This window comes from Copidosoma floridanum, unplaced genomic scaffold (genome assembly GCF_036245765.1).
Source record: "Copidosoma floridanum isolate Cflo_tuat_1 unplaced genomic scaffold, Cflo_Japanese_pri ptg000006l, whole genome shotgun sequence".
Lineage (NCBI taxonomy): Eukaryota > Metazoa > Arthropoda > Insecta > Hymenoptera > Encyrtidae > Copidosoma > Copidosoma floridanum.
The window spans coordinates 16462028-16489678 of NW_028321883.1; the positions used below are offsets into that span (position 1 = coordinate 16462028).

The 27651-nt window shown below is 37.5% G+C and overlaps 4 protein-coding genes and 1 long non-coding RNA gene across 15 annotated transcripts; 2 read left to right on the top strand and 3 right to left on the bottom strand.

Annotated features, from left to right (window-relative positions):
• Nucleotides 1-939: 939 nt before the first annotated feature.
• On the bottom strand, nt 940-2852 carry LOC149375556 (uncharacterized). The gene is made up of 2 exons (XM_089598161.1): nt 1451-2852; nt 940-1057 (listed from the first exon to the last, which is right to left on the bottom strand). The coding sequence occupies exon 1, from the start codon at nt 2846-2848 to the stop codon at nt 1841-1843; it is 1008 nt and encodes a 335-aa protein (XP_089454287.1). The 5' UTR covers nt 2849-2852; the 3' UTR covers nt 940-1057; nt 1451-1840.
• A 77-nt stretch (nt 2853-2929) lies between these two features.
• LOC106645649 (glycogen debranching enzyme) lies at nt 2930-13992 on the bottom strand. 8 transcript variants are annotated; one of them, XM_014361550.2, is made up of 25 exons: nt 12179-12517; nt 11952-12047; nt 9942-10065; nt 9687-9876; nt 8764-8977; nt 8550-8684; nt 8260-8478; nt 7946-8184; nt 7663-7875; nt 7407-7601; nt 7207-7336; nt 7012-7135; nt 6669-6934; nt 6430-6591; nt 6136-6344; nt 5846-6049; nt 5536-5768; nt 5376-5465; nt 5118-5295; nt 4676-5032; nt 4436-4583; nt 3986-4349; nt 3686-3894; nt 3168-3590; nt 2930-3019 (listed from the first exon to the last, which is right to left on the bottom strand). In XM_014361550.2, exons 1-25 carry the CDS (start codon nt 12275-12277, stop codon nt 2966-2968), a joined length of 4875 nt encoding a protein of 1624 aa, XP_014217036.2. In that variant the 5' UTR covers nt 12278-12517; the 3' UTR covers nt 2930-2965. The 8 variants fall into 8 exon arrangements, with proteins under 8 accessions (XP_014217036.2, XP_089454280.1, XP_089454284.1 ...); XM_089598154.1 differs by lacking the exons at nt 11952-12047; nt 12179-12517 and adding an exon at nt 13893-13992; XM_089598158.1 differs by lacking the exons at nt 11952-12047; nt 12179-12517 and adding an exon at nt 13919-13976.
• Nucleotides 13993-14012: 20 nt separating this feature from the next.
• LOC106645652 (uncharacterized) lies at nt 14013-14868 on the top strand. The gene is made up of 3 exons (XR_001339176.3): nt 14013-14207; nt 14325-14479; nt 14637-14868. It is a non-coding gene; the product is annotated as an uncharacterized LOC106645652 (long non-coding RNA).
• A 420-nt stretch (nt 14869-15288) lies between these two features.
• Nucleotides 15289-23711, top strand: LOC106645645 (proteasome adapter and scaffold protein ECM29). 2 transcript variants are annotated; one of them, XM_014361543.2, is made up of 28 exons: nt 15289-15520; nt 16189-16436; nt 16516-16634; nt 16703-16852; nt 16925-17203; nt 17272-17467; nt 17538-17626; nt 17716-17908; nt 17999-18144; nt 18243-18543; nt 18621-18807; nt 18874-19230; nt 19306-19481; nt 19569-19670; nt 19745-19951; nt 20012-20126; nt 20203-20380; nt 20524-20571; nt 20650-20938; nt 21026-21265; nt 21353-21697; nt 21777-21933; nt 21992-22150; nt 22222-22666; nt 22743-22926; nt 23003-23138; nt 23205-23414; nt 23486-23711. In XM_014361543.2, exons 1-28 carry the CDS (start codon nt 15481-15483, stop codon nt 23686-23688), a joined length of 5499 nt encoding a protein of 1832 aa, XP_014217029.2. In that variant the 5' UTR covers nt 15289-15480; the 3' UTR covers nt 23689-23711. The 2 variants fall into 2 exon arrangements, with proteins under 2 accessions (XP_014217029.2, XP_089454288.1); XM_089598162.1 differs by lacking the exon at nt 20524-20571.
• A 233-nt stretch (nt 23712-23944) lies between these two features.
• peng (Pumilio and CPL domain-containing protein penguin) lies at nt 23945-26526 on the bottom strand. Of its 3 annotated transcripts, none has more exons than XM_014361549.2 (2): nt 26465-26526; nt 23945-26131 (listed from the first exon to the last, which is right to left on the bottom strand). In XM_014361549.2, exon 2 carries the CDS (start codon nt 26121-26123, stop codon nt 24096-24098), a length of 2028 nt encoding a protein of 675 aa, XP_014217035.2. In that variant the 5' UTR covers nt 26124-26131; nt 26465-26526; the 3' UTR covers nt 23945-24095. The 3 variants fall into 3 exon arrangements, with proteins under 3 accessions (XP_014217035.2, XP_089454289.1, XP_089454290.1); XM_089598163.1 differs by having other exon boundaries at nt 26406-26526; XM_089598164.1 differs by having other exon boundaries at nt 26435-26513.
• Nucleotides 26527-27651: the final 1125 nt, after the last annotated feature.

The window sequence follows — 27651 nt, forward strand, 5'->3', positions numbered from 1 at the left end:
ATAGAACTTAAGAATTCTTGTGCAGTGCCCTGTTAAGCTTGGCCTTCGAGTCTAGATTAAAATTTTCATTCTCACGTTTAACACGTATATAAATAAAAAGAAAGAATTTTCGACTCTTAATGGAAAAAAAGTGCTAGCTCAGACATTAAAGAGCAAGTACAGATTTTCAGTTAAAGGATTTAGATACTTTACAAATTACCTATCATACCTAAAATAATAACAATAAAAATTATGTACCTGCCTCTAGCCCGTCGATATACAATGTTTTTAATTTTTACAAAGCTTTGTATTTAGTTTTTCGGTATCCTTACACTTAATAAAACAGATAATTTATAATGAATTTAACTTTTCTGTATTTACATTTATTTTTCTCTACATTAATATTTCGCCAAATTATTTTATTTTAAATATTTTAAATTGTCGCAGTTAGTTGTGATATTTTTTAGATTATGCGACCGACATGAGCCAAATTATTGAATAAAGAAACATCTCTTCGAGGCGAAATTTTAATTTTTTTCACCTTTAATAATACCACTGAATTCATGAATAAAAAATTTTGTACTCGTAACGTATCCACCACAAGTTAGATTGTTAGGAAAATTTTTCAAGTTGTTTTGACTTTAATTTCAAAAAATGTTTTCGTAACATGAAATTATTTATTTGAAAAGGAAAAAAAATTTGGCCAACCAATAACCCAAACTATTTGTTAATTCAATATTAAATAAGATCTTTATATATTTTATACTTACTATGATTGTGTAAATCATTCTTCCGATCCGAAGTTTCATATTAATTTTCGAATAAAACATAATCTTACATTTATTAATCGCCATTGACAACTTATAGTTGTTCAACTAAAATACAAATTTATTTATACTAAAAAAAAGAAGAAATCTTCAGTATTTATGGGTAGTTAGATCTATTAAAAAAAAAAACCAGTTTTACTTAAAATATTTTTTATACTTTATTTCACATATACATATTTTTTTCCGCAGACATAACATTGAATGTTTCACACTCAGTAGTAACAGTAAAATATATCTTTAATATGGGTTACCTATAAAACAAGTATTCATGTTATTTTAACTCAAAATTTGATGATACAACACTAATTTGAGTGCTATAACAAAAACAAGATCACATGATTTATTGATTTTTTTTTCTAATTAAAATTTTTTATATACACAGTTCGTGTGATTATAAAATTTTCGACGGTATTAAGCTAACATTTAACAAGATTTTCAGTTCATAAAACTTAAAATGAATAATTTTACAGTTTAGTAAATTATAAAATATCAAATGTATGAACGTCATATTCATATTTCTGTCGTAAAATCTAATTGATAAAAAAAAAATACATGAAACCATAAATCCATGGGTGCTTTTTTAAAAATCATGTGATCTTGATTACCATTTATATTTGTCAACAATACACTGATTTTCAACTCACCATATCATAAAAATTCTTGCAACGTTTAATGTTTCCAATTGTGCTCTTAAAATCTTTACATCATTAGGTGAACTTATATTCAAGCTAAAAAAATTATTGGGTTGTCACAGAGAAAACGAATAAGTTAGTTGAAGTAAAATCAATCTCAAATTCAAATTAACCGCAGTCTTTGCGATAACGGAAAGCAAAAATTCAATCGATCAATCATCTGTTGATCAAACCTCTTAAAATCTCGATCGAGCCTAGCGACTCTTTATTCATACTTTCCTCCAAAAAATACCGACGTCTTTACGTTCGCAAGAGTAAAGACCTAAAAAAATATATATATTTTTCGACATAAAAGATTCGAATCAGTCGAATTCGTTGCATTCGCTCGCGTGTAAACGCGCATCAAGCGAAGTAAACGACGTAAAAGGTTATGCTCATCAGTATAAAGAAAGCCACAGCGTAAGCCACGATGATTCTCGCGAGTTTGATCTGCTCTGCAGAGTGCGCGAGACGCCTTTTAACGTTTCTCGCACTCCTGTCGGTCGTTCTGTCTGTTGGCTGTACAAGCAGAAGCGGCTGGAGCATCAGCAGACTTGTACAGTGATTTTGTTCGTTCTGCGCATCCTCCGCGATTCCCTCGACAGGGGAAGTTGTATCAGCCAGACCAGCAGTCCAGTTGCGAGTCACGAGTTCATAGTCGACGATATTGAGCTTGAAGTCGAGAGCCGCGCTGCCCTTGTTGTTCGACGCGCCTCTCTCGGATATTCGACTGTAACCTTTGTCCAGAAGCCGGCACCGGACGCCGGTCACTTTGCCGGTTTTATTGGCACTGCGAAACGCTTGTCGCTGTGGACCATCTACGAGCACAATACTCGGCCAGAGACAGGACTTGAGATCGGCTTCGTCACCCAGCATGGGCCCAGCATTGTAGAATATGCCGGCAGCGTTGGGTTTTTCCAGCTTGTAGACCGGCATAAAGTCGGCCGGCTCGTCCTCGCTACTGCTTGGAACCGAGAACTTTGATACGACGCTTGCTCGGCTCGTCTGTAGCAGGTACCTTTCCTTGGCCAGGAGAGGCTGATTTCCGCGTATGTACCGGTCACTGTACACTGGACTGCTCACGTTGTATCTCGTTGACCACTCGGGTGAGCTCTCTAACTCAATCTCGCTGCTCGTCGGGTGCTCGATCGAACCGTTTAAGAGCAAAAGATCGGACGGGATGAAACGCTGGTGTTGAAATTGCTCGAAGAGAGACGATAAGGATGAGGGACTGGGCGGTGGTGGGACATCTTCGAGGCTGTTTCGATGAAAGGATGCGTGTGTCTCCGTGTGCATGGGTAGTAGTTGATATTGGTGGCTAGAGGACTCGTCGCAACCGCTGCTGCTTCTACTGGCTCTCCGGGAGCTCATTAAGAAGGCCAACTCGCGGCTCGCGGACGCGTCCTCGTGCTGATTGTCTAGGCTTATGGTGCAATGATCTAGGTGCGGGTGCTGATGGGATTGATGGCGAACACACGCGGAGTTGCATCAGTTTGTAAGAAGACCGAGCTCCTTTTTTAGACTGCTCAATTCGTGGAGGACCTGCAAATATCAAGTTGCTGATGAGTTAAACATGTCGCTAAAGTAATTATGGATTACTAGCTCTGTAGTGATTACAATTTGCCCTAACTGACCGTAGAAACCACCGTGGGTGGTTTCGTATCTTAAAAATATCCTTGGTCCTACCTACCTCGAGAATAGCCGAGGTACTCCAAGCCTGCGTGCGACAACTGTCGTGGCAGTACTCTCCATCGCGATTGGTCAGCTCGGGTAGACCACGCCAGTGGTTAGTAGAAGCTTCGGTAAGGTGTTTCGAGATAATAGTCTCCGTGGATGCGATAGTGCGCCTCAGCTCGGCCTCACCTCCAACGAGGGGGGCAAAGTGTAGCCTCGCTCGTAAGAAGTATCCAATCGGCCAGAGCCACTCGGGACCTTGGTGGTAGTTCCAGCCGTGGGCGAGCTTGGGGTCGTTCGAGTCGTTGGAGTTGTTGTAGAAACCATCGTAGGCCCAGTCTGCCGGGTCCAACGTTTTCATACCCAACGGCCCCAACAGGATCTCCTCGGCCTTTTTCAAGGCCGTCCAGGCGTGTGCTGGATTGAACAGCTCAGGAGACTAAGCACGTGAGAAAATTCAGAAGCGATTAACTGTCTGCCTCCTACATGTATGAATCTAAATCGTTAGGGGGGGGGGGGAGGGAAATTACTCACAGCGACCATCGCCACTGGAAAGTTAGGCCTCAATTGGTAATCGGCCCATGGTTGTGAAGCTCCATGAGTGTCTTTATAAATTCCTCGGCGGTGGATCAATTCCGGCTTCAAGTCATCTTCGGTCGGTTTTTCGTTTACGTAAAAGTACATTTCAAAGTTTTCCTTTATTCTGTCCGCCCACTGTTTGTAGCTCCAAGTGATTTCAACGCCTGTAACAATGCAGTTCAAAACAACGTTATGGAAAAAAGCTATTACTTTTGTATCACTTGGCGAATGAGTAGTAGCACTGGTATTTCTAACCATCCCGACTTTTTCGTTCCACTTTTCCGTAAGGGAAGAGGTTCTGTTTGTGCAGCTCTGCCAAAAACAGTAGTGTGCTGTGGCACAGACCCACAATTTCAACAGGGGAGCCGTCCCTGGGTGTGGCTGGTTTGCCCTTATTACCAGCCTTCTCGCTCGAGCCCATTTTGTCCATCCAAGTGCCGCAATTGGCATCACTGCCACCAAATACGAAACCCGTTTCTGGATGCACTCCAATCTGATTGTTGAATCCTCGGTCGGTCATGTGTTCGTCGATTCGCCGGCCGGCGTTACGCTCGCGGAAGCACAGGCCTTGAAAGTGTACCGACAGGGCTTCCTGCATCACGTCGTGGAGAGGCTGATCCTGTAACGGCAAATTCATTATTTTTCATATCATTGCAAAAGAAGAATTTAAAAAGGTGTTTCAATTAAATCTCAAATAGAACGAACCACTTTGCCGGCTGGCAGTGCTGGGGAGTCATCCGTTGGGTACAGTCTAGATACTTTGTCCGACAAAATGTTAATACCGTCGGGAACTTCTTTCACGTAACATTGAATGGTGTACAACCACCACCAAACGGCATCTCGACAATTGTATCTGAAAATTTCGTGACATTATCATTACTATATACTTACAACCAAATGCATCACGAATTTGTGTTTCACAATGAAAAACTATCTGACAAGTACCTAGCGTTGATTCCTTTATCCAAGAGATTTGGGATCAGTCCGTGACGTAACGTGCCTGCAAAGCCCAAAATAATGAATCGAGCCTCCTCGTGTCTGTCTGTGAGGAGAAACAAGCCACGGAGGGCTATGAAGGTATCTCTTCCCCAATTGCGCATGTATCCCACCGTAAAGTGAGGCAGTCCAGCAGAGAGCGTCAGACACTCTTGCTCTTGTTTGCCATCGATTTCACAAACTTTTGGTTTCGGTGGATCCAAATTCGGCGACAATTCCGGCAGCTGTGCGGATTTCACAATACCACCCACTTGCAAGGAAACAAGTGACAGGAGTCTCGTAAAATCGGTGCCTTCCCTCACGAAACTAAAGAAACCTTTGATTATTTAACGATGCTCGAAACCACTTGGGTATCGATGTGGATACATATCAAATGTTTCGCGATACATACTCTGACATCGAAGCGAAACAGTGTTCGATTAGAATGAAATATACGTTAACAATCATCACATCGAAGTAACTTGGCACCAAGTAACGAGGAATCAACTTGAACGGCTCCGAAGCCTGCTCTAGCCATTCACTTAGAGCGAGCGTGCCTTCGTTCTCTCTGAGCCGCTGCCAAGTATAATCTGAAATTAACATGTTTAATGTTTCGAGTACACTGTATCGTCGCGCTTAGTGAATCGAGATACGCTATATGAGAACGTACCAATCAACCAATTGCCTTGGCGAAGATTGGCGCACAGAGGATGGCCAAGATCATTGTGAGCTCTTATGTCGGCGAGTAGCGATATAACACCTGATAACGAATGTATTAATTTACGCATCACACCTGATACGAAAAAAATTGAAAACTAAAAAAAAACTACCTTGTATTCCGGCATAAACCAATGGCCCGTAGCCAGGTATTGCGTAAACGCCGAATTTGTTGGCAGTTTCGTCTCGCTCTTCTTCATCGCATCGATAAAGCGCTCGGTTGAGATCGGCAAAACTCATCCGGGACACGATTGAGCGCAAATCCGAGTTATCGGTGGACGTAAGACTGTGTATGAGGTCGTTCATCTTATCGAGGGCTGGCTTTGTATTCGCGTGGAGTGACACTCTGAAAACGTTAGGTATCGGATTATTGGTAAATTTCACTCGCAAGTAGGTACAAGAAGAAATTGTGATCTGTTTTACCTGATGGCTATCACAGAGCCAGGTTGGAAGTTGACAAAGTTCAACTGCGTGATTTTTGGATCTCCGGAATCGACTTTCTCCACAATGCTGGAATCACAAACCTGAATGTGCTCGCGAACACTGACTTTGTACTCGGAGTAACCATTAATGTATTCCTTGCTCTTGACAAACTTTTCCGGATGACGAAAGGGTGAGACGCCATTTCTGAAACAGTGAGTTGTACGTTGAATTCTTTTTTTTTTCTTACGAAGAATAATACACGCAATTTTCATAAATAACGTATTCATTACTTGACCCCCTCATGTACCAAAGTGGATTCAAGAATGATTTCCTCGACCACACCTTCGACCCTCAGGGGTCGGACGTGTCTCCTCAAATCCGTTGCATTTGGATCTGGATGTTCAAAAGCCGTAAATGCAACAAGTACAACGCTCTGGTGAGTCGTGGGCGAGTGTCTCGTGACAGCAACGATATCGACGTCCATTTGATCGACAAAGACCTCAAGTGGTGAACAAAATATTTTTCCTCAAATGCAATCGAAACGAAGTTAATGTGTAAACATGTTGCAATAAACCTTTACTCACCTGCGGGAAGTTATTTTTTCCAAGCCAGAAGTGCAAATCATTGAAAGCCTTTTTAGCTTTTATAATACCCGAGTTCGCGCTTACGTACTTGACGTTTTCCACCGCCAATTTTTCGTCATCCGTCCACGACGTGTACTGCCTATCCTCGTCAACAACGTGGATCTGCAATAATTAAAATCATAAACCACATACTTAAAAAAAAAACAAAAAAAAAAAAAAAAAACGAGTAGTCCTATTACATGATGAGGAACAAGTTCATCGTATCCGCGGTTGCTGCCACTGGCGCAACAGGCCATGGACACCAGCGCGGCGCTGGGCATCAAATCAAATAGGCTACGCTTTTCCACAGGGCTCGGGTTATCGTGGGTTTGATCGAGAAACAGAGCGTGCGCTATACTCGGCACCAAAGGCCGGTGCCGCGATTGGATGAATGCGCCGACCGGCTCGCCTCCGTACCGGTAAACCAAGCGGCCCTCTTCGTGACTGTCCCACGCTGACATGGCCTCTACAATAAGTACACATTTTATTATCTAGTATGGAAAGCTTTCGAAAATATATTCTTAAATTTCTAGCGACTTTTACCTCTGATCAGCGACGTGATTCCAAGCCGGTTGACGAATATATTGTCCTTTTGATCTGAATTCGTGAAGAGCTCGGCAACGACGAACAAATCGGGCTTGACTGCTCTGGCGGCATCCAACAAGTACTGAAACAACATTGAACACATCGTCGAGCCACTCTTACTCAAGATAGGGAGAAAACATTTTTTTTGTTCACCTCTGCAACCGGAATAGGTGTGGAGTGGCAATTGTCGAGTCTGACGCCATCAAAAATTTTTGCCATTTGCTGGACGTACTTTGTCATACGTTGCCAAAGAGCCGGACAATCTTCTGGCTTGTCACCGTATCTGGGAGACAAAGTAGCCGTTTGACCACGTACGATACGATTAAAAGAGAGAAAGAAAAAAAAACAATTACCTCAACTTCACGCTGTCAGCCCACGCTATCAGCTCTCTCCGAGTGTAAACGTGGGAGTCGGGATCGGCAAAGTTTTTCAGCGGGTCGCTGTTCATGACCCACCCATTGTGAGCCATCAAGTAGCAACTTTTGTCCGAGAACATGATCTCTTCTCTTTCGACAAACGACCGGGGAGTACCATAATCCGTGAAGTACCTACGAAATCGACGTCAATTTTAATAATTTACTCCAAACCGACACGTGGTTGTTTCGATACCTCGGCACGAGGGGACTCCTCTCGCTGATTTCCTTCAGCCTCGGTCCATCCACTTGCACTCGGAAGTATCGTATTCCAGCAATGGAGTTTTCCACAGCAGCGTTGAGATTGTTTCGCACCTCGTTGGCAATGGCATCGTTGAGCTCTTGAAGTTTACTCCTGAGTTCTTCGGCGCACTTTTTCAGTCGGCTATCCTCGTCGAAACAGTCAGCCCTGAAACGTGAAAAAACCCACGTACATCCCAACCGTCCACAACGAGATCAAAAAAGTACCCTAGTCTTACCGGTAAGTGTTGTAAAGCTTCAGGGCCAGGTGCATGTCTATGCTGGACTTCAGCCTGCGATACTCGGGGTCCCTGAGGACCGAGATACTTTTGTCCTTGAGGAGCGCGGCCTCGTCTTCGGGAATTTGGCCACGAGCAATGTTCAAAAACTCGGCTACGATTTCGTCAACGTCCACGACGAACAGCTCCTGAATCTTCGCCAGCGGCAGGAAGTAAGTGTGCAAGGCGTGCCGTATCGACTGCGGGAGATTTTTCGTTTGATTGAAAATGAGCTTTGGCACGGGAAAAGTAAGTATCGCAAAAACACCACGTACGTTCAAGTGATCCTCGGTTTCGACGATGGACGGAATGCCCCGGTTTTCCCACTCGCCCGCGGCAACCTGCACGGTCATCTCGAACAAGATGGCGTCCAAGAGGTACGCCGGCCGGAGGTGGGGCGAGTTGGCGCAGTTGTACGTGCACTCGGGATTGTTCGTCAGGAACGGGCTCTCGTTTGCCGTGTGGTTCAGCACGATGTCGCAGATACTCAGTACCTATACATGCGAGAACAGAAACCTTATTGAAAATAATATCGTCTCATGGAAACAAAGAATGACTCGCTTGCCTTCCATTCTTGGCGCATTTTCTTTATCAACTTTTCCACATCTTCGAATGTCGTCTCCCTACTCGGCTCGTGGAACGAGGGATTAAGCTTCAATTGGTCACTCAGACTGTACGCTGATTTGGATCCTCCGAGTGCCTGGAGAAGAAAAAAAAAAATGTTAGTAAATCGCTCTGTACAGTACAAATAAAACCAAAATCCGTGGAAAATCCATTACCTGCACTGGTGTGAAGTGAACCATGTTGTACCCAGCCTCGTAAGAGACTCTCAGCTTGTCTTCCCAAGTGGAGAAGGGTCCCATCAGCTTGGAAAGTACGGTGTGGCATTGTAGGCAGTCCAGCGGCAGAGGCTCCTTGTCCGCGCCCACCGTTAGCTCGGGATCGACGAGCAGGTAGCCCGATGCGACGACTTTTCCAGCCTTTTCGTCTTCACTGTGCGTGAAATTTATGTTTTCCAGCCAAACATTATTTAATCATTGCTGTTTTTTTTAAAATATATTTACAACTAAATAAATTCAGTACAATAGAACTCTACGTATTTACAAAAACATTAATCTGTACGAAAACGCACTCGATGCAAAAATTCTTTATCTTATACCACAATACAGTTAAACTCTCCAAATGGAGTATTTACGTTTTTAACATAATAATATCCACACAAGCTCATCTCTTACTGAGTTTTTTATTTATTCTATTTTTATGTATCTCGTTTATAATATTTGTTTTGGATTAATTAATAATTGGGTTGGCAACATTAAATATTAAATCTTAAATTACTCGAGATACTCGGATGAACACTATAATGTACTAAAAAAATTGAGCTATGGCACTGATAGGTGATGGAAAAACATTTATAAAAAAGCCATTGAGGTAAGTACTAAAAAAAAGTTGTTGGAAGGAATCGAACGCGACTCTTTTTAATACTTTATATCAAAGCTTAAAACTTGTGCCATACCGATAATTCTTTAAATTACATTGGTAACAATTGGGTATTTCACGATTACAAATAAAAAAAGCTGCTCAAAAAATTAATGTGTAGCACCATGCTTATACAGTGTCTGTGTGCGAAAAATCTCATATCGTTGCGTTGTTTTATGAAAACTATACAAATAGTAAAAAAAAGGAAAAAAAAAAATCGAACCTCGTCTCAGCAATGTAATAGTGAAAAGAGCCGGCCAGTAGAGTGCGCAAAAAAGCGGACTCGTGGTTCCAGGGCAGAGGATAGTAGGTGCACCTCTCAAACGGACTGCCGCTCATCGGAGGATGGTTCGTGAAAACGGTCACGCTGCGCCCAAGGAGCGAGGCTCCCAGCCTGAACTCGACGATCCATCCTGCAGTTTTTTTTTTTTATTGCAAAATGATGGCTTTACAGAGGTGATTGTGAGTATGTGGGTACCTTTTTTGAGCTTAAACAACGTGCCGTCTTGGTGTTCTCCCTTGTTCAGCGTCAGAACCCGTACTTGGTCGTCGTTTTGCGTGTCCGCGGAGAAGCCGAGGTTTTCCATGCTGCTCTTTTTCGGCTGGGTTCACAAAAGAAACTTTGATTAGAAAAAATTTTTTGCATGATTTTCTTTTTTTTTTTTTTTTGTGGACAACACGTATTCAGTGTAGGACAGTGGGATTTTTACAGTGTTAGCGCAAAAAGCTCTAAACAAAAATAACATGCGAGGGCTAGAGTTGAATTTGGATTTTTGGATTATATAGTCGTTCGGTAAGGTTTTTTTTTTATACAGTACAAATATGTCAAGTATTGTCGTATAAAATGTAAAAGGTCACGAAAAAAGCTATGGTTAAGTGAAAATGCTGAGTTTGTACAAATTCTGAGAATTTCAGGCTATTGTTTTTTTTGTACAGTACATAAACAAAAAAAAAGCTTTTTTAGTAAACTATAGCTACAATCGGCAGTGTAACAATTTAAAATATTCATCGGATTAGAAGCCGAAAAAAAGTGCGTTAAAACGGGGAAAAACGAATCTATCGAAAATCAAGACATCAAAGAACTATACGTTTAAAAACGTTCCATGTGCAAAAAGTAACAACAATCAACAAGCAGATGTGCGTATACTCGTAGTTTAAAGCAAAACGAAACTTTATACTCGTGTAAAAGTACCTGCAGCGGTAGGTAGACGACGGACTCGCGCAAAGCAATAAACGAGCCGGCGGCTTTTGTACCGGCATATATAACTTACCGGCCGCAATGACGGGCCAAGCGAGCCGTTTCGTAAAGCATCGCGTTACGTCTACCCCCCCCCCTTCCTCTTTACTTAAGCTCCCCCACCCGGGAATCTAGTCTTTCTGCTCTAGGAGTCAGCGACAAAAGGTGGCATCGCAGTGGCCCCCTTTTTGCCAGGGTTGCGCGAAATTTTTGTAATCCTCACTTCACTCGGAAACTGTGGCGGTAGTATTGTGTTTCGTCGCTCTTGATGTTTTTTTTTTTTTTTTTTCTTTATATTTTGACGACAAGTCTTTAGTGCACGCTTTATAATATCTATTACTTAATTGGGAATCAGCTACCCGACGCCATGCCTTTCAACAGTCTGATGAGTCGCTGTTGTGCTACCCGCGGATTTTAACATTTACTTAACTGGTTGAGCTGTAGAAAAATTTTTAATTTATTGTGTTGTTTTACGTTTAAGCAATGAGACTTTCCACACTAATTTTTTCAACTGTAGGAGGATTACAAACATTATTTATTAAAATAACTGATAGGTCGTTTTACAAAGACTTTACTATTGTACATCTCAAACATCAAAGAAAAAGAAAAATTTGTTTCATTTTGCGTTAGAATCTTTTTTTTAATAAGTAAATTGTGGTTTCTCTAAGAAATTTACATGTTTCAAAGTAAAATATACTGTTTTACACATCTGTATGTGTAAGAAGCAAAAAGAACCAGGTGATTTCACTGTGTTTAAAAATAACGATAAAGTCGGGGGCTCAACAATTTTCAGTTCTTTTGGACCATAAATAACTTGGGGAAAAAATTATTAAAAAATTTTTCACGCTAAATTTTGGTAATTTTACTCCACATATCAAAGTATTGCATCTTTACTAAGATTTGAAGAAAAAATAAGACAAAGGTTTTTTATGAAAGTTTGTAGCTTACAGACAATCTTTGAAAATAAAGACTATGACCACACAAGTACAGAATATTTTTCGTTGTAACTCTGGAAAGTTTTTTTTTTTTTTTACTTCTTTGGCGATTTCACAGGAATTTCCAATAAATAATTGTGTTTGTTTATACGTTAAAATAAAAAAAATTTCCATGTGTAATCGTTTGGAAAGTAAAAAAAAGCTTTGCAGAATTAAAATCGAACGAGAATCAAATTGGTATAAAAGACAACACACAGAGAATGTTGGGTGATTTAGTCACTTGACGAATTTTAAACACAAATTTATCAACATTTACTTGGTATATGTATATACTTAGGTGAAAAATTACTTCGATCAACGTAACTGTAATTAATTGGGAAACCGTGAGTTTGATTGCTTCTTGACGGCGAAACTGTAATTGACAAAATGTTGACTGTGACAAAAGGCTTGAACAAAACGCATGTACTTATGCTACTAGCAATAATTCGTGATTAATATTTTTCAGTCAATAAGATTCAATGTGACTGGCTTACTGGAACTTACGTAAGACAACAATAAGGTCAAGCATCGTTGAAAGAAGTTCCCTATCTTCCTTAATAGTTCTCTTGTAGAGTCACGGATCGCATCACGTAATGCTGTCATTGCATTTATTGATAACTCAACAATTCAAACAAAATTCACCCAACAAATTGCACTCGATTTTTTGTGTGTATATTTTTTTATTATTTTATTTTTTAACTCTTTTTCTTTACATCTCTTGTCGCCTATTACCTATAAAAAAAAAGAAAAAAAAGTACAAACAAATTAAAAAACACAAACACAGTGCAGCACAATATTAGTAGACAATGAAAATCGAGTTTTTTAAAACATTTAATTCATTTATTTAAAAATTTATTATTACAAAATACACATAGATTCAAAATATATATTAAAACACTGAAATCTTGATAGGAATACAGATACAAAATATAATATTTTAGTTACAACACAAGAAAAGTATTACATTAATACATTTGTATTAACAGATTTTTGATTGCTATTTTTTTTTATTATTACTCATTGAATTATTGATTGAATAATGCATCAAGTACTGATTTTTAATACCACTAAGATTGTCTCATATAACTCGTTTCTCAATGATATTACAGATTAAAGGCATTAAATAATCTCTCAAGATTAGATAAAGTAAAAATTTCTTGTTTAACAAGTAAATTGAAGTAACTTCAGATCATGAGTATACTTACAAGCCTACTGAAATCTTAAAAAATATAAAACTGATATTTGTTTATTATTCTTGCTTTTAATTTAAATTTGTTATGATGGTTAAATGTCTGAAGTAAAAATAATATTATTATATTTACAAGACTACTACAGTGAGTTTTGTCAGTTGGTAGTATGTAGATGTGACATAGATTATGTCATGCAACAATAAGATCACGAATTAAAAAATGTCCTTCTCATGCAGTAAAGTTTTGGCAATTATTATTGGTGCATAGAGCATATCTAAGCAAAATATCAAACCATTGAAAACAATAGCAGCGAACAACTGGAAAGACAAAATTAACTTAAAAACCAAGAATTAAACGACCAATCAGAAGTGACCACTGTTGCGGAAGTCTGTTGGTAAAAAAATCCAGGCAAAACGAGTAAAGTATGTTATAATACAATGTTATTAATTTTGAAGGCCACTTTTAGGTTAATCGATAAGCCAAATACGTGCTGGAAGCTGGAAGATCACACACACAACTTGCTTCATTAATTTTTTGAACAGTCGGCCTGACACGCGAGAGGCACATGCGATACAAATAGTGGACTATAATGTGTTAATATCTCCCCTTCATAGACTTAATTTATCATGAACGAGAGTAAACCAAGGCAAAATATAACAAACAGACATGACAGATGTATCTTAAAAAAGATCACTCTATACCGATCGTGTATGTATTTATGCTTGTACAGTTAGAAAAAACAATTTGCGATAAGTAGCCACTTTTTTACGTAATTGTTGTTTGGAAACACTAGTCGTTGTTGTTGATGTCCACGAGTTGGTGGTATAGTAGAGGGTAACTTTTTCTTCTCGTATTCGTAAGGTCGTTGTCATTTATTATTATATTAATTTTTTTTTCTATTTTTTTTTTATTTATCGAGTGAAAAAAAATTAGTTAATTTAGCAGCACACACACATAGCACGAGCACTTGATATGATGATGACAACAACATAGACTTTTTTTATGATTTCTATTATATATATACGTACAATTTACACGGCACTATCTAACACACCCTAATTCGTCGAATTGATTTCTCTAGTGATATTCACCTGCTGTACCTACTTTGTTTATTTCGAATTTGACCTCTAGCCAAATGTCACGAACAATATATTATATATACATGAAGGTCATTGTTGTATATATATATATCACATGCAGCGTCGTCTGTTTGTTTTGTTCCAATGAGCAGACGACACAAAAACGTGACACAAAAGGAAAAAAAAGTGTGCGAAATTCAAATATCATGTGCGCTATCCCCGAAAACGAAATATTCCATGGATTTGTCTCCAACTGCAGCAAAGGTAAAACAAGACACACGAATTTGCTGTTCTTGCATTAGCTTTAATTTGTTTCAACGAGACTACTTTTTCGTACACCTGTTGTACGGCTCTTGTACATAATGGACATTATTGTTATAGGGCTTGCAAGTACGTGAGTTTTTACTTTGTCGAAAGTGTGAAAACAGAATAATTAGTTATTACACTTATAAATTAACGTACAATCAATTAGTTGTGTTTGATTGATTCGGGATGAGTAAACAAAGTTACCAAATAGCTAGTGGAACTGTATAAAGGTATACCTACCTTTTATTTTAAATTACTTTCATATCCATAAAATACGTCATATAACTTTTTTTTCTTCGTATCAAATTTTGGTTGACTTTGAGCAGAGATGACTGCTTTGAGTCTGCTAATTTGCTAAGTAAATAATCAGTTATTTCATATATTTAGGTGATTTGAGGATTATGACAGGATGCGTTAAACAGATGCAATAATTACCAAATAAATAACGAAGAAGAAGCTACATAATGTTCCTGTGTCAAAAATGTGGATGTGACGTGAATGGAAGAGAAACGCATATAAGTACTATATGCCTTTTGTGAATGATGTTGGATGTTTTTGTGAGCTCGTAAAGCTTTTATCATCGACTATTGATTGAAAAAAAGTACATTGTTAATAACCATAATGGAGATCAAAACATTACAAAATTTGTTGAACATTTCGTTTGAGTTGTCTTAAATTTTAATTATAATTTTAAGTGAATTGTTTGATAAAAAAATTTCGTCTCATAAAAAACTTAATCAGCTTTCTTATGCATTGTATTTAGTAATTATTTATAAATATGTGATAGAACAATGAATACATATAGTTTTTTTTTTAAACACTGCAAGATACACTCCAGATTTACGTAATTATCATATAAGAATGTAAGCAGGACATATTATAAAGTCTTTTAGCACCTTTGTCACAATACGCCTACTTTTTGTTGTATTTATTTTATTTTGTTAGTATTGTATATATATTTTATTTTATCCCTTCGTCCCTCCCCGATCCCCGACCGCAGTTGTGCCCCCCTTCTCACTTCCTCCCATGTGACAGCTATATATATAGCTGTTATATATGCGTCTGCAGTTTCGTGTGTGTTGTCTATACAGTTTTAGCTGACGCTATATATATAAGTTGGCAAAGTTTTATATTACTTAGGTATATTTGTGTTTTTCCTTGGTGATACCTGTATATTGTGTTAATAAACATTTGTTGCTGGCAATACGCCGGTAATTTTATTGTTGCTGTAATGGAAGCTATGGATACAGCCCAGCCGATGGATGAAAAAAGTTGCGTTTTGTTGTCACTCTTTGTTGCTTCCCTTTAAAATTGCTTAGAGGTTTTGATGATTAATTATACTTTGATGCTTGTTTCTTATAAAATCTCAAGTTTCTTTTTACAATTATTTTTGTTTGGTTTACTGGTAGAGTAAGAATCTACAAAATAGAAAAATTAAACAGTTGAAGTAAATCGTTTTTGATGATTTGTTTTATTATTATTTTTTTATTTTAATGATAATCAGGCATTCATTTGGTTTTACTTGGTGCCTAATCTTAAAAATATTAAAAATATTACGAATTTCAATGAATGATATGTTAAAAAAAAATCCATCTATGATTGTACTGATAATTCCCAGGATTGTATTTCAACACAATACGGAGCATCAATCTAATTCTAAATTGAAAGATGCACAACATGCAAAATCATCGTAGTTTCCAAATCATTGCAAATTATAATTAACAATGTAATTCAAACAGATTTTATCTACAAATACTCAAGAATTTATTTAGATTTTTTCATTGTTGAAAAAAAATTTTGATGTGTCATGTAACCTCAAAGCAATATATTATTTCTTGCACAATCATCATGTGTCGAATTAAAAAAAAAAAAAGAATCAGAGATTAATACTTGATCAAAATTCACTGTGACCAACAAATTGTTTAAAATATGTTTTCAGTTTTGTTGGAGCGAGTATTCCTTCGCTTAGGTTCAGCAGAAACAGATGAGCAATTACAAGCAGCAATATGCAAGTTTTTGCCTCCAGTTTTATTAAAACTCTCGAGTTCTCAAGAAGAAGTCAGAAAAAAGGTCATGGAGCTTTTGATGCACATTAACAAAAGAGTCAAAAGCAGATCTCAAGTGCAACTACCTGTGGAGGCACTTTTATTGCAGTATCAAGATCCTGCAGCCAGTACATTTGTAATTGTGAGTGGAGTTTTGAATTTCTAATACTTATCGTTTTGTTCATCACAAAGTTCATTTTTGTTTCTACATTCCTCACTAGAATTTCACTATCATCTACATTAAACTTGGTTTTCCCCGAATGGAAATCAGTAAGCAGGCTGAACTGATTCCCACTGTATTAAGTGCTATTTGTGGAAAACCGTTGTCACATCAGGATAGGTATGCATCTTAATTTATGGTTAAAAAACGTGTTATTGAGAGTTTCATGAAATTATTTTCTTTTTCAGTTTAATGCTATTGATTATGCCAGCTCTAGCCCATGTGAATATACCAATGGATCCTGAAAAAAGAGCTTCCCTTTTAGGTTTACAGGATAATCCTCAAATGACAAAACAACTTCTCAATTTCATGCTGGACATGTTGCTTCTACCATATGGGTAAATCATTGAAATTTGCACGGTTTTCGGAATAAGTTGTGAAAATGAAATATTTCGTATTGTTGAGAGCAGCGCAATTGTGCAAAATGAAGAACAAAAGTCGGGACAGCCTATCGACTGGTCGAAACATCCGGTTCCACCAGGTCTGAGCGAATACGCTTTCAAGCGGGTCATAGGGGAAAGTCCGCTTTCAGGAGATCAGCTTGAACAGACCAAACTGGGAATCATCAAGTTCCTGGTCGGAGGATTTTTTCCAGACTCGGAAATCCTTACGCACTTGATTGTTGCTGCAGCTGATACTCGCTTTAGCGTCACTAACTTGGCAGATACGGAATTGAAAAAGATAGCTAGGTGATTTACTTTTTGGTGATAAACGCTCAATTTTATTAATTTCACTGTAACTGTACATTTTATTATAGCTTATTAGACTGGTCTTCAATGCAGCTGGCTGTACCCCTGTATAACTTGTTTTTAGGCACAGATGCCTTAGGGATGCAGAAGGAAATGAAACAAGAGTTCAAGAGAACGCCGGCTAGTATTAGAGTTCGACTGAAATTGTTGTATTATTTGGGACGAGTGACGAAGGATGGTTTTATTATACCTCCTTGCATTCAGGTAAAGAATTTTAAAGATACATTTTGTTTTTTAAACTACTTTTACATTTGTACTATTTAACATTTCTTAGGTCATATTTGAGTCGTTGTATGGTACAAACAATACTAATTCAAAGCTCAAAAGCTTAGCCCTTCAGTTCACATCAAATCTTGTACAACAGTAAGCAATCAGGCAAATCTAACAAGAATCTTACATCATTTGATTTATTAATGTTATCTTTTACAAGTAACGTTAAAACGAAATCACAGGTGCAGTTTGGTGCCTTTAACTCGGGTGGCAAAAGTTATATTGAATGGGATGATAAAGCAGATCAAAGAGGATATCGAGCCTGCTCACAGAATGATGGCATATACGATCATTGGCCAGTTGGGGCGTCGGATTCCTACCCTCGTTAACAAAGATTTAAGTCTCTTGCAAAGTTTCTTTGATACGCTGGCCTCGGTATGTTTACAGTGTTATAATGAACGAAATTGAGCCACCACAATTTATTCAATGCTGTTTACTTACCTTAAATGTTCTTCAATGATACAGACTGATGGTGATTTACGGCGTACCATAAGGGATGCCATGGTCAATATGACAACTGCATTCGTACTTAAGAAGGACGACGATACCAGCATTTCACTGATGGTCGCACTGCTGGCTTCTCATATAGAATCTTCTGAAGCTTACGTCAGGTAAAAATAATATGTATTACATACCGCTCGGTGTATTTAATACGATTTATCCTGTTAACATAATTGAAACAAATGAATAAACAATGATTGATTTGTAGATTCGTTGCGGTGCATTATTCAGCGACAGTTTTTCCATCGGACCACGCACCATCAAGATACTTGTTGCTGCTGGCGTCCGGTGACTCGAAGCAAGAAGTACAAACAGAAGCCCTCAAATCCCTCTATGGAACTTCCTACAAGAATGAACGCTCCAAGTACTTTGCTAAGGAAGTAGTATTGCCCGATTTTCCGCAACTTATGTCGTACATCTACTCGCAGGTTCAAGCAAGGCTCACTGGTAATATCAAAATAACTGTTGGAAACAAAGTTTTGCCCTTCAACATTGTAACTTTTGCCGAGGTACGAACATTTTCTTTGAATTCTCGAACAGTCACTACTCGATTATACTTTTTAATGCGTGAATTATTAAATTGCAGGTGATATCGTACCTTAGAATATGTCTCGCAAAAAGTTCCAACATTACAGTTCACATTGATTCCTTGGAGCATCCCAGCGAATTTACTCCCCTGATTGGGCGTTACTTGGAAAAATTACACGAGGAGAACCCGGATAGCCTGTATCATTACCTAGACATCGTTGTTCTCTTTGGACAGGTCACTGGAGGTGAGCTTTACACCTCTTTTTCTCATTAAATTGAAATAATATATAAACCATATCCGGTTATTTTAGACGAAGTGGCTCTGAGTGCCCTTCTTGAAGTTTTCGGAACAATACCGGATCACGTTGTCGAGCGCTACTCTAAAGAACAGTCATGGATACAAGGCTTGCTGTCGACGTCAAAGGAGTACGTGAAAAATCTTGCAGCAAAAATTTACGCGATTTTTCTGGCTTACGCTCCGATTGACGAGTTTGCGTCCCAGATGGCAAAAGTACTCAAAACCACTAAAGACAAAGTCCTGGAAAATCAGCACGGAGCAATATTGGCTTTATCATACGCGATGGAAAGAAAAATTGCATTGACCAAGAGTGAAGATATAAAGCAATTGATCGCTTTGAATACGTATGTCGACACTGTTCAGGCTATATGTAAGTTTATCAACTCTATCTGAATGGCAGGGCTCATCGATGCGTTGATTAAAGTACTTTGTGTTTATTGATTAGGCGATTTCCTAAATTCGAGTAGCCCAGTGTTACTTGTAGCTGCCATCAATAGTATTGGAGTTATAGGTAAATCGTGTGAATTACCTTTAGCATCTGAAGGTGAAGATTGTTGGAGCAAGAAGAGCGTGACTGAAAAACTTATATCACTCTACACAAATGCCAAATCTAATCCTAAGGTTCACATTCATCCCTAGACACTTTTTTGAAATATAACTTTTGTACGTACACTTTTTAATACATATGTATATCCTTGAATATTGTAGGTCAAAGAAATGGCTGCTCTGACTTTGGGCTATATTTGTATCGGAGAAGAATTTCCATATGCACAATTGATAATTGAAAAATTCATTGAGACCGCTAGCGAGGTAATTAATTTTTTTTTCTTATACAATTATTTTTACTTATCCATATTTTTTGCAACATTTAGTAATCCTTTCAGACAAAAGACATCAACATTCACATTTCCATTGGCGAGGCGCTAGTATACTGCGTTCAAGGTCCCGCTTCACCGGAAGCGAGGGACGCTTGGAAGATTCTACCTTCCGAGCATAACGTTCCTTATTCAGACAAAAGCAATGCTCTGCTGGTATCTGTCATCGATGAATTACTTTCAATCGCTGATAAACCGCATCCTAATTCGAGACAGGTACAATACGAGTAGGATAAAATGTTCCACTATATTTGAAAAATAAATAAATCATTTCAGGCTGTTTGCACTTGGTTATTGACTATATTGAGGTGCAATGTCAAAAGGCCATGTATTACTAAGAAACTGTTTGCCATTCATAATGCTTTCTTGGATTTCTTGTATGAAAATAATGGTAAGTTTAAACCAAGATGTCGATGAAAATTTCAAAGTCCACTATGCAGTTGCTTACTGAACCATTATATTTTCAGAAATTGTTCAAGTGATGGCATCTAATTGTTTATTCTTGTTGTTTTGCAACTGTCCAGAAAGCGATAAGCCAGAACTGGTTTCTGCTTTGAAAAATCGTCTACTTTATGGAAGAAAAACTCTTGCCAAAGTAGTTGATAATAGTCAGCCATCTAAAGATACCAAATCGAAAACAGATGGGTAAAGGAAAAATTACTTAAAAAAGCTTATACAAAAAATTTATTTTAGTCTTTCATTAATAATTTTTTTGCACAAATATTCTGATACTGCTTACACAATTGTTAAATAATTGATGTCACGAATTTTTTACTTTCATTTTTCAGGAAAAATGACGATCCAAAAGAGGAAGAATCTGAAAAAACTTTCGTTGGGTAAGACTTTGTGTGAATTTACTGGATTATTAATTCTGTAAAATAAAAATAACGTGTAAGTTTTAAATTTCAAAACAGAGGAAGTGCAACAACGTACAGAGAAATGTGTTCGCTGGCCAGTGCTCTGAACAAACCAGAATTGACGTATCACTTTGCTCATTTGGCTAATTACAATCCCATCTGGACGTCCAAAAAAATGGCCACCTTTGGTTTTTCACAGATCGATTCTGTGGTCATAAAGGATCTTGAACCTTACATCAATAAAGTCATACCTCACTTGTACAGGTATCAATTCGATCCTGTACCAAAATCCCAACAGAGTTTCTCAAGCATCTGGCGCATACTAGTTCCATCGACTATCAAAACTGTAAGTTGATTTTTCAATGAATCAGCAATGAGCTATGGTTTTTTTTATTTCTCTTGCAAACTTTTATATTTTCGTTTTCGTTTGTAGCTCGAAGAACATCACGAGGAAATATTGGAGGATATCATAAAAAATATGACCAACACACAATTCCGTGTACGTATAAGCTGCTGCTTAGCCCTGGCAGATTTACTGAAAACTTCCAACACGCTTTCAATAGACTACGCCAAATACGCTCCAAAATTGTGGAGAGAGTTGTTCCGCGTGATGGACGATGTTCACACTGATACAAGACAAGAAGCTACGAATACCGCCAAAATTCTCGGTCGGGTAAGTGTTGGAAGAAAAAAACAACAAATTTTATCCATTCGGTTTTTGGATGGTATAAAAACGTTTCCACAAATTTTCTCGGCACAGGTTTGTGTCCGTCAGTGCGATTCGTCCCACGGCAAGGCTGGTGAAGAAACACTCCAAACGGTACTGCCCGTTCTCTTGGACGAAGGCATCACGCACTCCGTAACCGAGATACGACTAGTTTCTTTACAAACTATTTCTCAGCTCGTGGCTATAGCTGGTCATCACCTGAAGCCCTCGTTGCCGAACTTGATTCCGGCGCTTCTGCACTCTATAGGCGACGCAGAAAACGAAAAAATCATGCATGTTCGGAACATCGTCGCCAATTCTCTCGAGCTGCAGGACAAAATGGACGAGTTGACCGATCAATTGACCAAGAATCATTTGTCCACCCACCTGATGATCAAGGTAGGCCATACGGTTGTTTGGATATGGAGAAAAACCATATGCATATGGGGAAAAATAAAATTTTTTGTTTGATTTCTAGTGCATACAGTACATTGATGAAGATACTTTGAAACAACTGATGCCGAAAGTCATTGAAATGGTCAAATCAAATATCAAGTTGGGAATGAAATTTGCCTGTACGAATTTTCTCGTGAAACTTAGCAGCCACATGAAACTCGAGTTGCAGCCTTACGCCGGTGAGAGAAATTTCCTCTCGGGCTCAATCGTTTTTACTAAAGAGTTTTATATTCTCAGGTAAAATACTCATGGCACTGGTTAATGGTCTAAATGATCGCAACGCCGGAGTAAGGAAAAATTATGCAGTGACTATTGGTCACATCATTGGTTGTGCTAAAGAATCTAGTCAAGACAAACTATTCAAATTGTTAAATACTTGGTACATTGAACGGGAAGGTTTGTACACACACATGTATTTCGATTTTTTAAATAAAATTCACACATTAAAAATTTTTTTATTTAAACAGAAGACTCGATGCGTTTGGCAATCGGCCAGACTCTACAGTCTATCAACAACCATAATCAAGACATTTTAAAAAAGTACTCGGACATTGTGATGCCGTTAGCATTTTTTGCAATGCACGAGGAAAAGATTCCCGAGGTCAATGTTAAAACCATCGAGCTCTGGACCGATTTGTGGTCGGAAATAACTCCTGGAACCGAGGCTGGTGTTAGACAAAATTTGGCAGCAATCACAAGCATGTTGAGGCAAGCACTCGAATCTTCGTCTTGGAAAACAAAGGCTCAAGCAGCTAATGCAGTCTCTTCTCTAGCAACTAAATTGGGCTCTACCATTGACGAAGATGCTAGAAATTTGCTTTTGAATATACTCGTCAATGGGCTGCAGGGTAGGACATGGAATGGCAAAGAGAAGTTGCTTGTTGCCCTGTCAACTCTTTCTTGTAACAGCAAGTAAGTCATGCTGAGTTTGTTGGGTAACGTTTGATATTGAGGATTACAAAAAAAAAAAAAAAAAAAACTTTTTCAGAGAGGCTTTGAGAAAAGATCCAAATTTGAGAGACACAATCGTAGAAGCTCTTCTCAAAGAAAGTAAAAAGGAAGGTATTGAGTATCGCCGTTATGCCTTAAAAGCCTTAACTGATGTTCTTCATGAATTGGAAGAGGATAGGTTTAAGCAAGTTTACGAGATCGCGTTAGATGTTTTACCAAAAGTAATTTTTTGTGTACAATTAAAAATTTTTCATGTAAAAACAGATAAGCAAATTTTACTCTTTTTTATTTACGCAGTTGACAAAAAAAGGTGAAAATGACGACGACGACTCTATGGAAGAAAACAAGAAAAAGCGTGAAGATAAATTAAAGTTGCAGGAAACAATCTACGAAGGCCTTGGCAAAGCGTGGCCAACCTCTAAAGAGACTCAGGGTATGCTTAATTTTTTTATAAGTAAAAATGTATTACTATTAAATTCTAATCTCAAATGTGTTGTAGATCAGTATTGCTTGCAGTTTATTAGCCACTGCTTAGAAACCTTACCAACAAGTACGAGGCCTGTGCAAGTGATGATATTATCATCTGTAAATCATTTTGTGGACAAATTAGTTTTACTAAAAACTGATTACAATCGTATGTTAGAAGCGGACAGAGAGCTGTTGGAATCAGTTTGTGGAAACTTATTGAAAATCTTGAGATATGCCATAGGTATGTAAATGAATACATTATTTTTTATTGACTCAGTATTTGTTAAAATATTAACGAGTTTGATATTCCAGGTATAGCAAAATACACTAGAATAAGAAAAGAAGCTTTGAATATTGTGATATCTTTATCGAGAAAACTCAAAGAGATCCAAAGCAATAAACAATTGAATTCATTAATTGCCTTGATGAAAGACGTGATGTCTGATTTATGCAAGGATAATCAACCAGAAATTCGTTCAAGAATTATGGATATTAAGGATATGCTAAAATTGTAAAGAAAAAATTTCATTTAATTTAAAAAAATGGGTACAAATCAATTTCAAAACTGTGCCGCTATCAAAAATAAATTTTTATAAAGTAATACCTTTTTAGTCTTAATTTTGATTTCACTATATTCTACAGAGTCGCATTCAAGTTCATTTAAATATTACAAAAAGATTTCTATGACGTAATATTCAATAATTATTTAATTCAAAAATAGATTTCCAATTCAAAGGTAAAAAAAAAAATCAGTTTTCTTCATGATTTTTATCAACTCACATATATTTTCGCTAATAAAATTCAAATTGTATTTACACTTGAAAATAATAATACAATGAGTTGTTCTGGAAAAATCGCTGAGTTATACAAATTTAATCCTTAAGATGAAAACAACAATCACTGAATTGATTAGATAAAAAATTTACTGGGACTCCAGCTTTTTTAACAATATCGATGCCCCTTTGCCCGTACTTTCACTAATCTGCTGCTTCTTCAGCATCGATTTTACTTTGGAAACAACATCTTCTGGCTCATTTTCTATCAACAGTACAAGCAAGAAACAGCCTCTGTTGAATTTAATCCAGTGTTTAATGGCTTTGTCTGTCCAATATTGAACAAGTACTTCACCAAAAGTGAGCTCGTTGTTTGCGCAGCGCTTGGCATCCATCTGTATAAGTTTCTTTAGGATCATGTGCAGTCCTGCATCTTCAATAGCTATGACTGACTTGTCGTCTTTTTGTAGCTTAGATTCGGGATCGCATATAAAGTGTGTAACAGCTTCAAATGCTGCTTCTGGTTTGTCACCACTGCAGGCATTCAAAATAGCGAGAGTGACAATTTGAATGGGTCCATTATTCAACCACATCTTGACGTCCGATGATATGCTTTGTAATAGGTGGTCGATCACGTTGTCAAAGATTTCCTTCTGTCGAAGATCCGCTGGCTTTTTGCTTGTCTCGTTGCCATCGCCCATCTTTAAGGATTCGATCAAGGCAGGGTGAAAGTAATGCGTATCTCTTCTAGCAACGAGATAAAGAATAACCCGTCTACCGAATTCGGAAACAACGATTTCGTTCAAGTTGTTGAGTATCTCCTGCAGTATGATTTTTTTCAAAAGGACCGTGTCGTCTATGGTATCTAGAAGACACAAAATCATCAAGAAGCCGTGCTCCGACGTTGCGATCTTTGTCACGTGCTCCTTGAGAGATTTCATGATCTGCTTTCTCTCTTTGTTGGTTGCGGACCAAATACTCATGTTAGCAGTCAAGGTTCCATCTTTGGTTTGTGAAAGCTCTGCAACCAAAGGTCTGGCCAGTGCGAGTATTTCATCTTTGTCCTCTTTGGAGCAATTGGTCAAGAACTCGTACATTACAGTGTGGACGAGCGTTGAGTTGATTAGATTCTTATTGAGGATTTTAATCAAATTACTTTTGACTGTAGAAAAAGTGATCGACTTCATGCTCTCTGCATTTTTGTAGACATCTGTTAGGCATTTAATATTCGGATCCTTAGAATTTTTGTAGATGTCCATATAAAATTCTTGCCTCAACAAGCATTTTTCAGCTTCAGAAGCAACTTCGACATAAATTTTCTCTATTATACCAGAAGGTAAAACGCTGTTCAACAATTTTACAACATTACCGTAACAAGCTTCCAAGATTAATTTTTTGACACTGTCAGATCCTACTCTCAGCAATGTTTTTATCACATTTCTAGCATATTTTGCCAGTAACATGGCTTTTAGATTTGGTTGCAATTCTTTAACTATAGCCAGCTGAATATCAGGGTTGCAATACTTTAGGTGCCATTGAATTACTCTGGCCCCATCATGAGTGTATATCAATTTTTCATACTGATTTTGTACCAAATCATGAAAATTTTTAGTCAGCTTTTCTTGTGCCTCTTTATTCAAGTTTCGATTCCTTAATTTTTCTCCTAATTTCTTTGCTTCCACTGCCATATCATATGTACCTTCAAATTTTTTCGCTCTTCGCATTTCCCTCATCTCTTTACACTGCTTCTTGTACTCAGGCCAGTTGGGCTTTTCTCCCGTGGTGTCTTCTTTTACACTTTCACTTTTTTTAAATCTTTTCAAGTCCATGTTTGGTTTACTTGGTATGGATGTCTTTGCAGCTTTAAATTTGTTGAATTTACTTTTACTTTTTACAGCATGAGATTTTTGGAACATTAAGTTATTTTCTTTTTCTTCTTTCTTGACAGGTACACTTGGATTCTGAGATGTACTTTTGTTGGTAGGTGCACTCTTATTTGAGCCTTTATTTGCCATTTTGTTTTTTGATGCATTTTTATTTTTGGATGCACTTTTACCTTTAGGCTTGCTTTTGAAGTTTTTTTGATTTTTTTTATTATTACCTTTAGACTTGAACTTTTTCTTGCCAGATTCGTCGCTGTGATCTCCTTTTTGCTTTTTTACCCTAAACTTTGCCATTGTTTTACCTGAAATGAAACAGCAAGTCAGTGAAATTAAACTACATAATTTTTGCATAATACTACAGTTGTTTGTTCTCACAAAGTTTTTCAACAAGTTAAATAATTATAACATTTTCTTTTAAAATGCAACGAATTTTCGTACACTAAATACTTATAAAACCACCACAGCAAAAGATTAATAGCATAAAAAAAACATCAACTACTTAATGATCTCGTAAAAGCGTGTTGTAAATATCGATATTTATCGTAAAACATGACTTATAAGGATATTATTTCATACCTTTGAAATTAATAAATAAAAACACTAACGTAAATATCAAACTTTTTGAAAATCCTTACGTTTATTTAAAAATGAAACTTGGACACATGTACTTTTAACGACTGCCAACTAGCGGCTTTAAGGTTAGATTGTTTTTATGCACGTGTAATTATTTGTGTATTTATTTTTTACAATTAGCGCCATCTAGCGATAATCGATTTTTTCATTTATCGAAAAGTCCAAGAGGGCAATTAAGATTTCTGCATTGTCGTCGATATAGTAGAGATTCCGCTGACTCATTGTTAGCCGTCAGTATGATACGATCTAGTTGAATTACTGACCTGACGATAACGTAGAGCGCAAATTTAAATTACTTGCTGGCGACGACGATTGCGGAAAACACCCCAAGCGGCGTTACCACCACGACCTACGTAACTTTACAGCCTCTGATTTTATCATTCTGGTAAAAAGAGCACGGTGTAAGATGTACGTGAAGTTATGCGTAGTAATTAAAGAAATTACTACTAAGTAATGCCATATGGTCGATTTTATTAAACCATATGAATATCTCTATTTTTAGAGGTCGACTTTTGAGTAAAAAATAGATTGTAAACTTGCCGCAAATGACACAAACTACGTCAACTTTTTATTATCTATCTGTAAGATTAGTTGCGGCTGGTTTGTAATTATCAAAGCTACTTTACTGTAAATAGCAATAGTTATTTGGATCAGCGCCATCTAGCGGTCTTTACTTTTTGGCCAAAAGTGGCTCCTAAAATTCTCAATCAGAGCATTCAGGATTAGAGCCATTTAATCAATTATAAACCAGCCGCAACTCATGATGAAGCTATAAAATAAAAAAATAACAATACATGTGTTTTAGGCGGCAAGTTAACAATCTATTTTCTACCAAAAAATCGACCTCCTATGTGTTTGTACTTTTGAAGATAAATTTTCAAGCATAAGACAAATTGTTAACTTGCCGCCTAAAACACATGTATCGTTATTTTTTTATTTTATAGCTTCGCAATGAGTTGCGGCTGGTTTATAATTGACTAAATGGCTCTAATCCTGAATGCTCTGATTGAGAATTTTAGGAGCCACTTTTGGCCAAAAAATAAAGACCGCTAGATGGCGCTGATCCAAAATAATTATTGCTACTTACAGTAAAGTCACTTTATTAGTTATAAACCAGCCGCAACTAATCTTACAGATAGATAATAAAAAGTTAACATTTTTTGTGCTACTTGCGGCAAGTTTCTACATC

Bases quoted from the DNA above. Each gene is read 5' to 3' on its own strand.
- LOC149375556 (XM_089598161.1), bottom strand. From the start codon at position 2,848: ATGAGCTCCCGGAGAGCCAGTAGAAGCAGCAGCGGTTGCGACGAGTCC.
- LOC106645649 (XM_014361550.2), bottom strand. From the start codon at position 12,277: ATGACAGCATTACGTGATGCGATCCGTGACTCTACAAGAGAACTATTA. The intron at 8,685-8,763 runs GTAATGGATTTT...TTTCTTCTCCAG, and splicing joins TTCACTTCACACCAGTGCAG to GCACTCGGAGGATCCAAATC. The intron at 7,876-7,945 runs GTAAGACTAGGG...TTCACGTTTCAG, and splicing joins AAGCTTTACAACACTTACCG to GGCTGACTGTTTCGACGAGG.
- LOC106645645 (XM_014361543.2), top strand. From the start codon at position 15,481: ATGGAAGCTATGGATACAGCCCAGCCGATGGATGAAAAAA. The intron at 17,204-17,271 runs GTGATTTACTTT...ATTTTATTATAG, and splicing joins GAATTGAAAAAGATAGCTAG to CTTATTAGACTGGTCTTCAA. The intron at 20,939-21,025 runs GTAAGTTGATTT...TTTCGTTTGTAG, and splicing joins TTCCATCGACTATCAAAACT to CTCGAAGAACATCACGAGGA.
- peng (XM_014361549.2), bottom strand. From the start codon at position 26,123: ATGGCAAAGTTTAGGGTAAAAAAGCAAAAAGGAGATCACAGCGACGAA.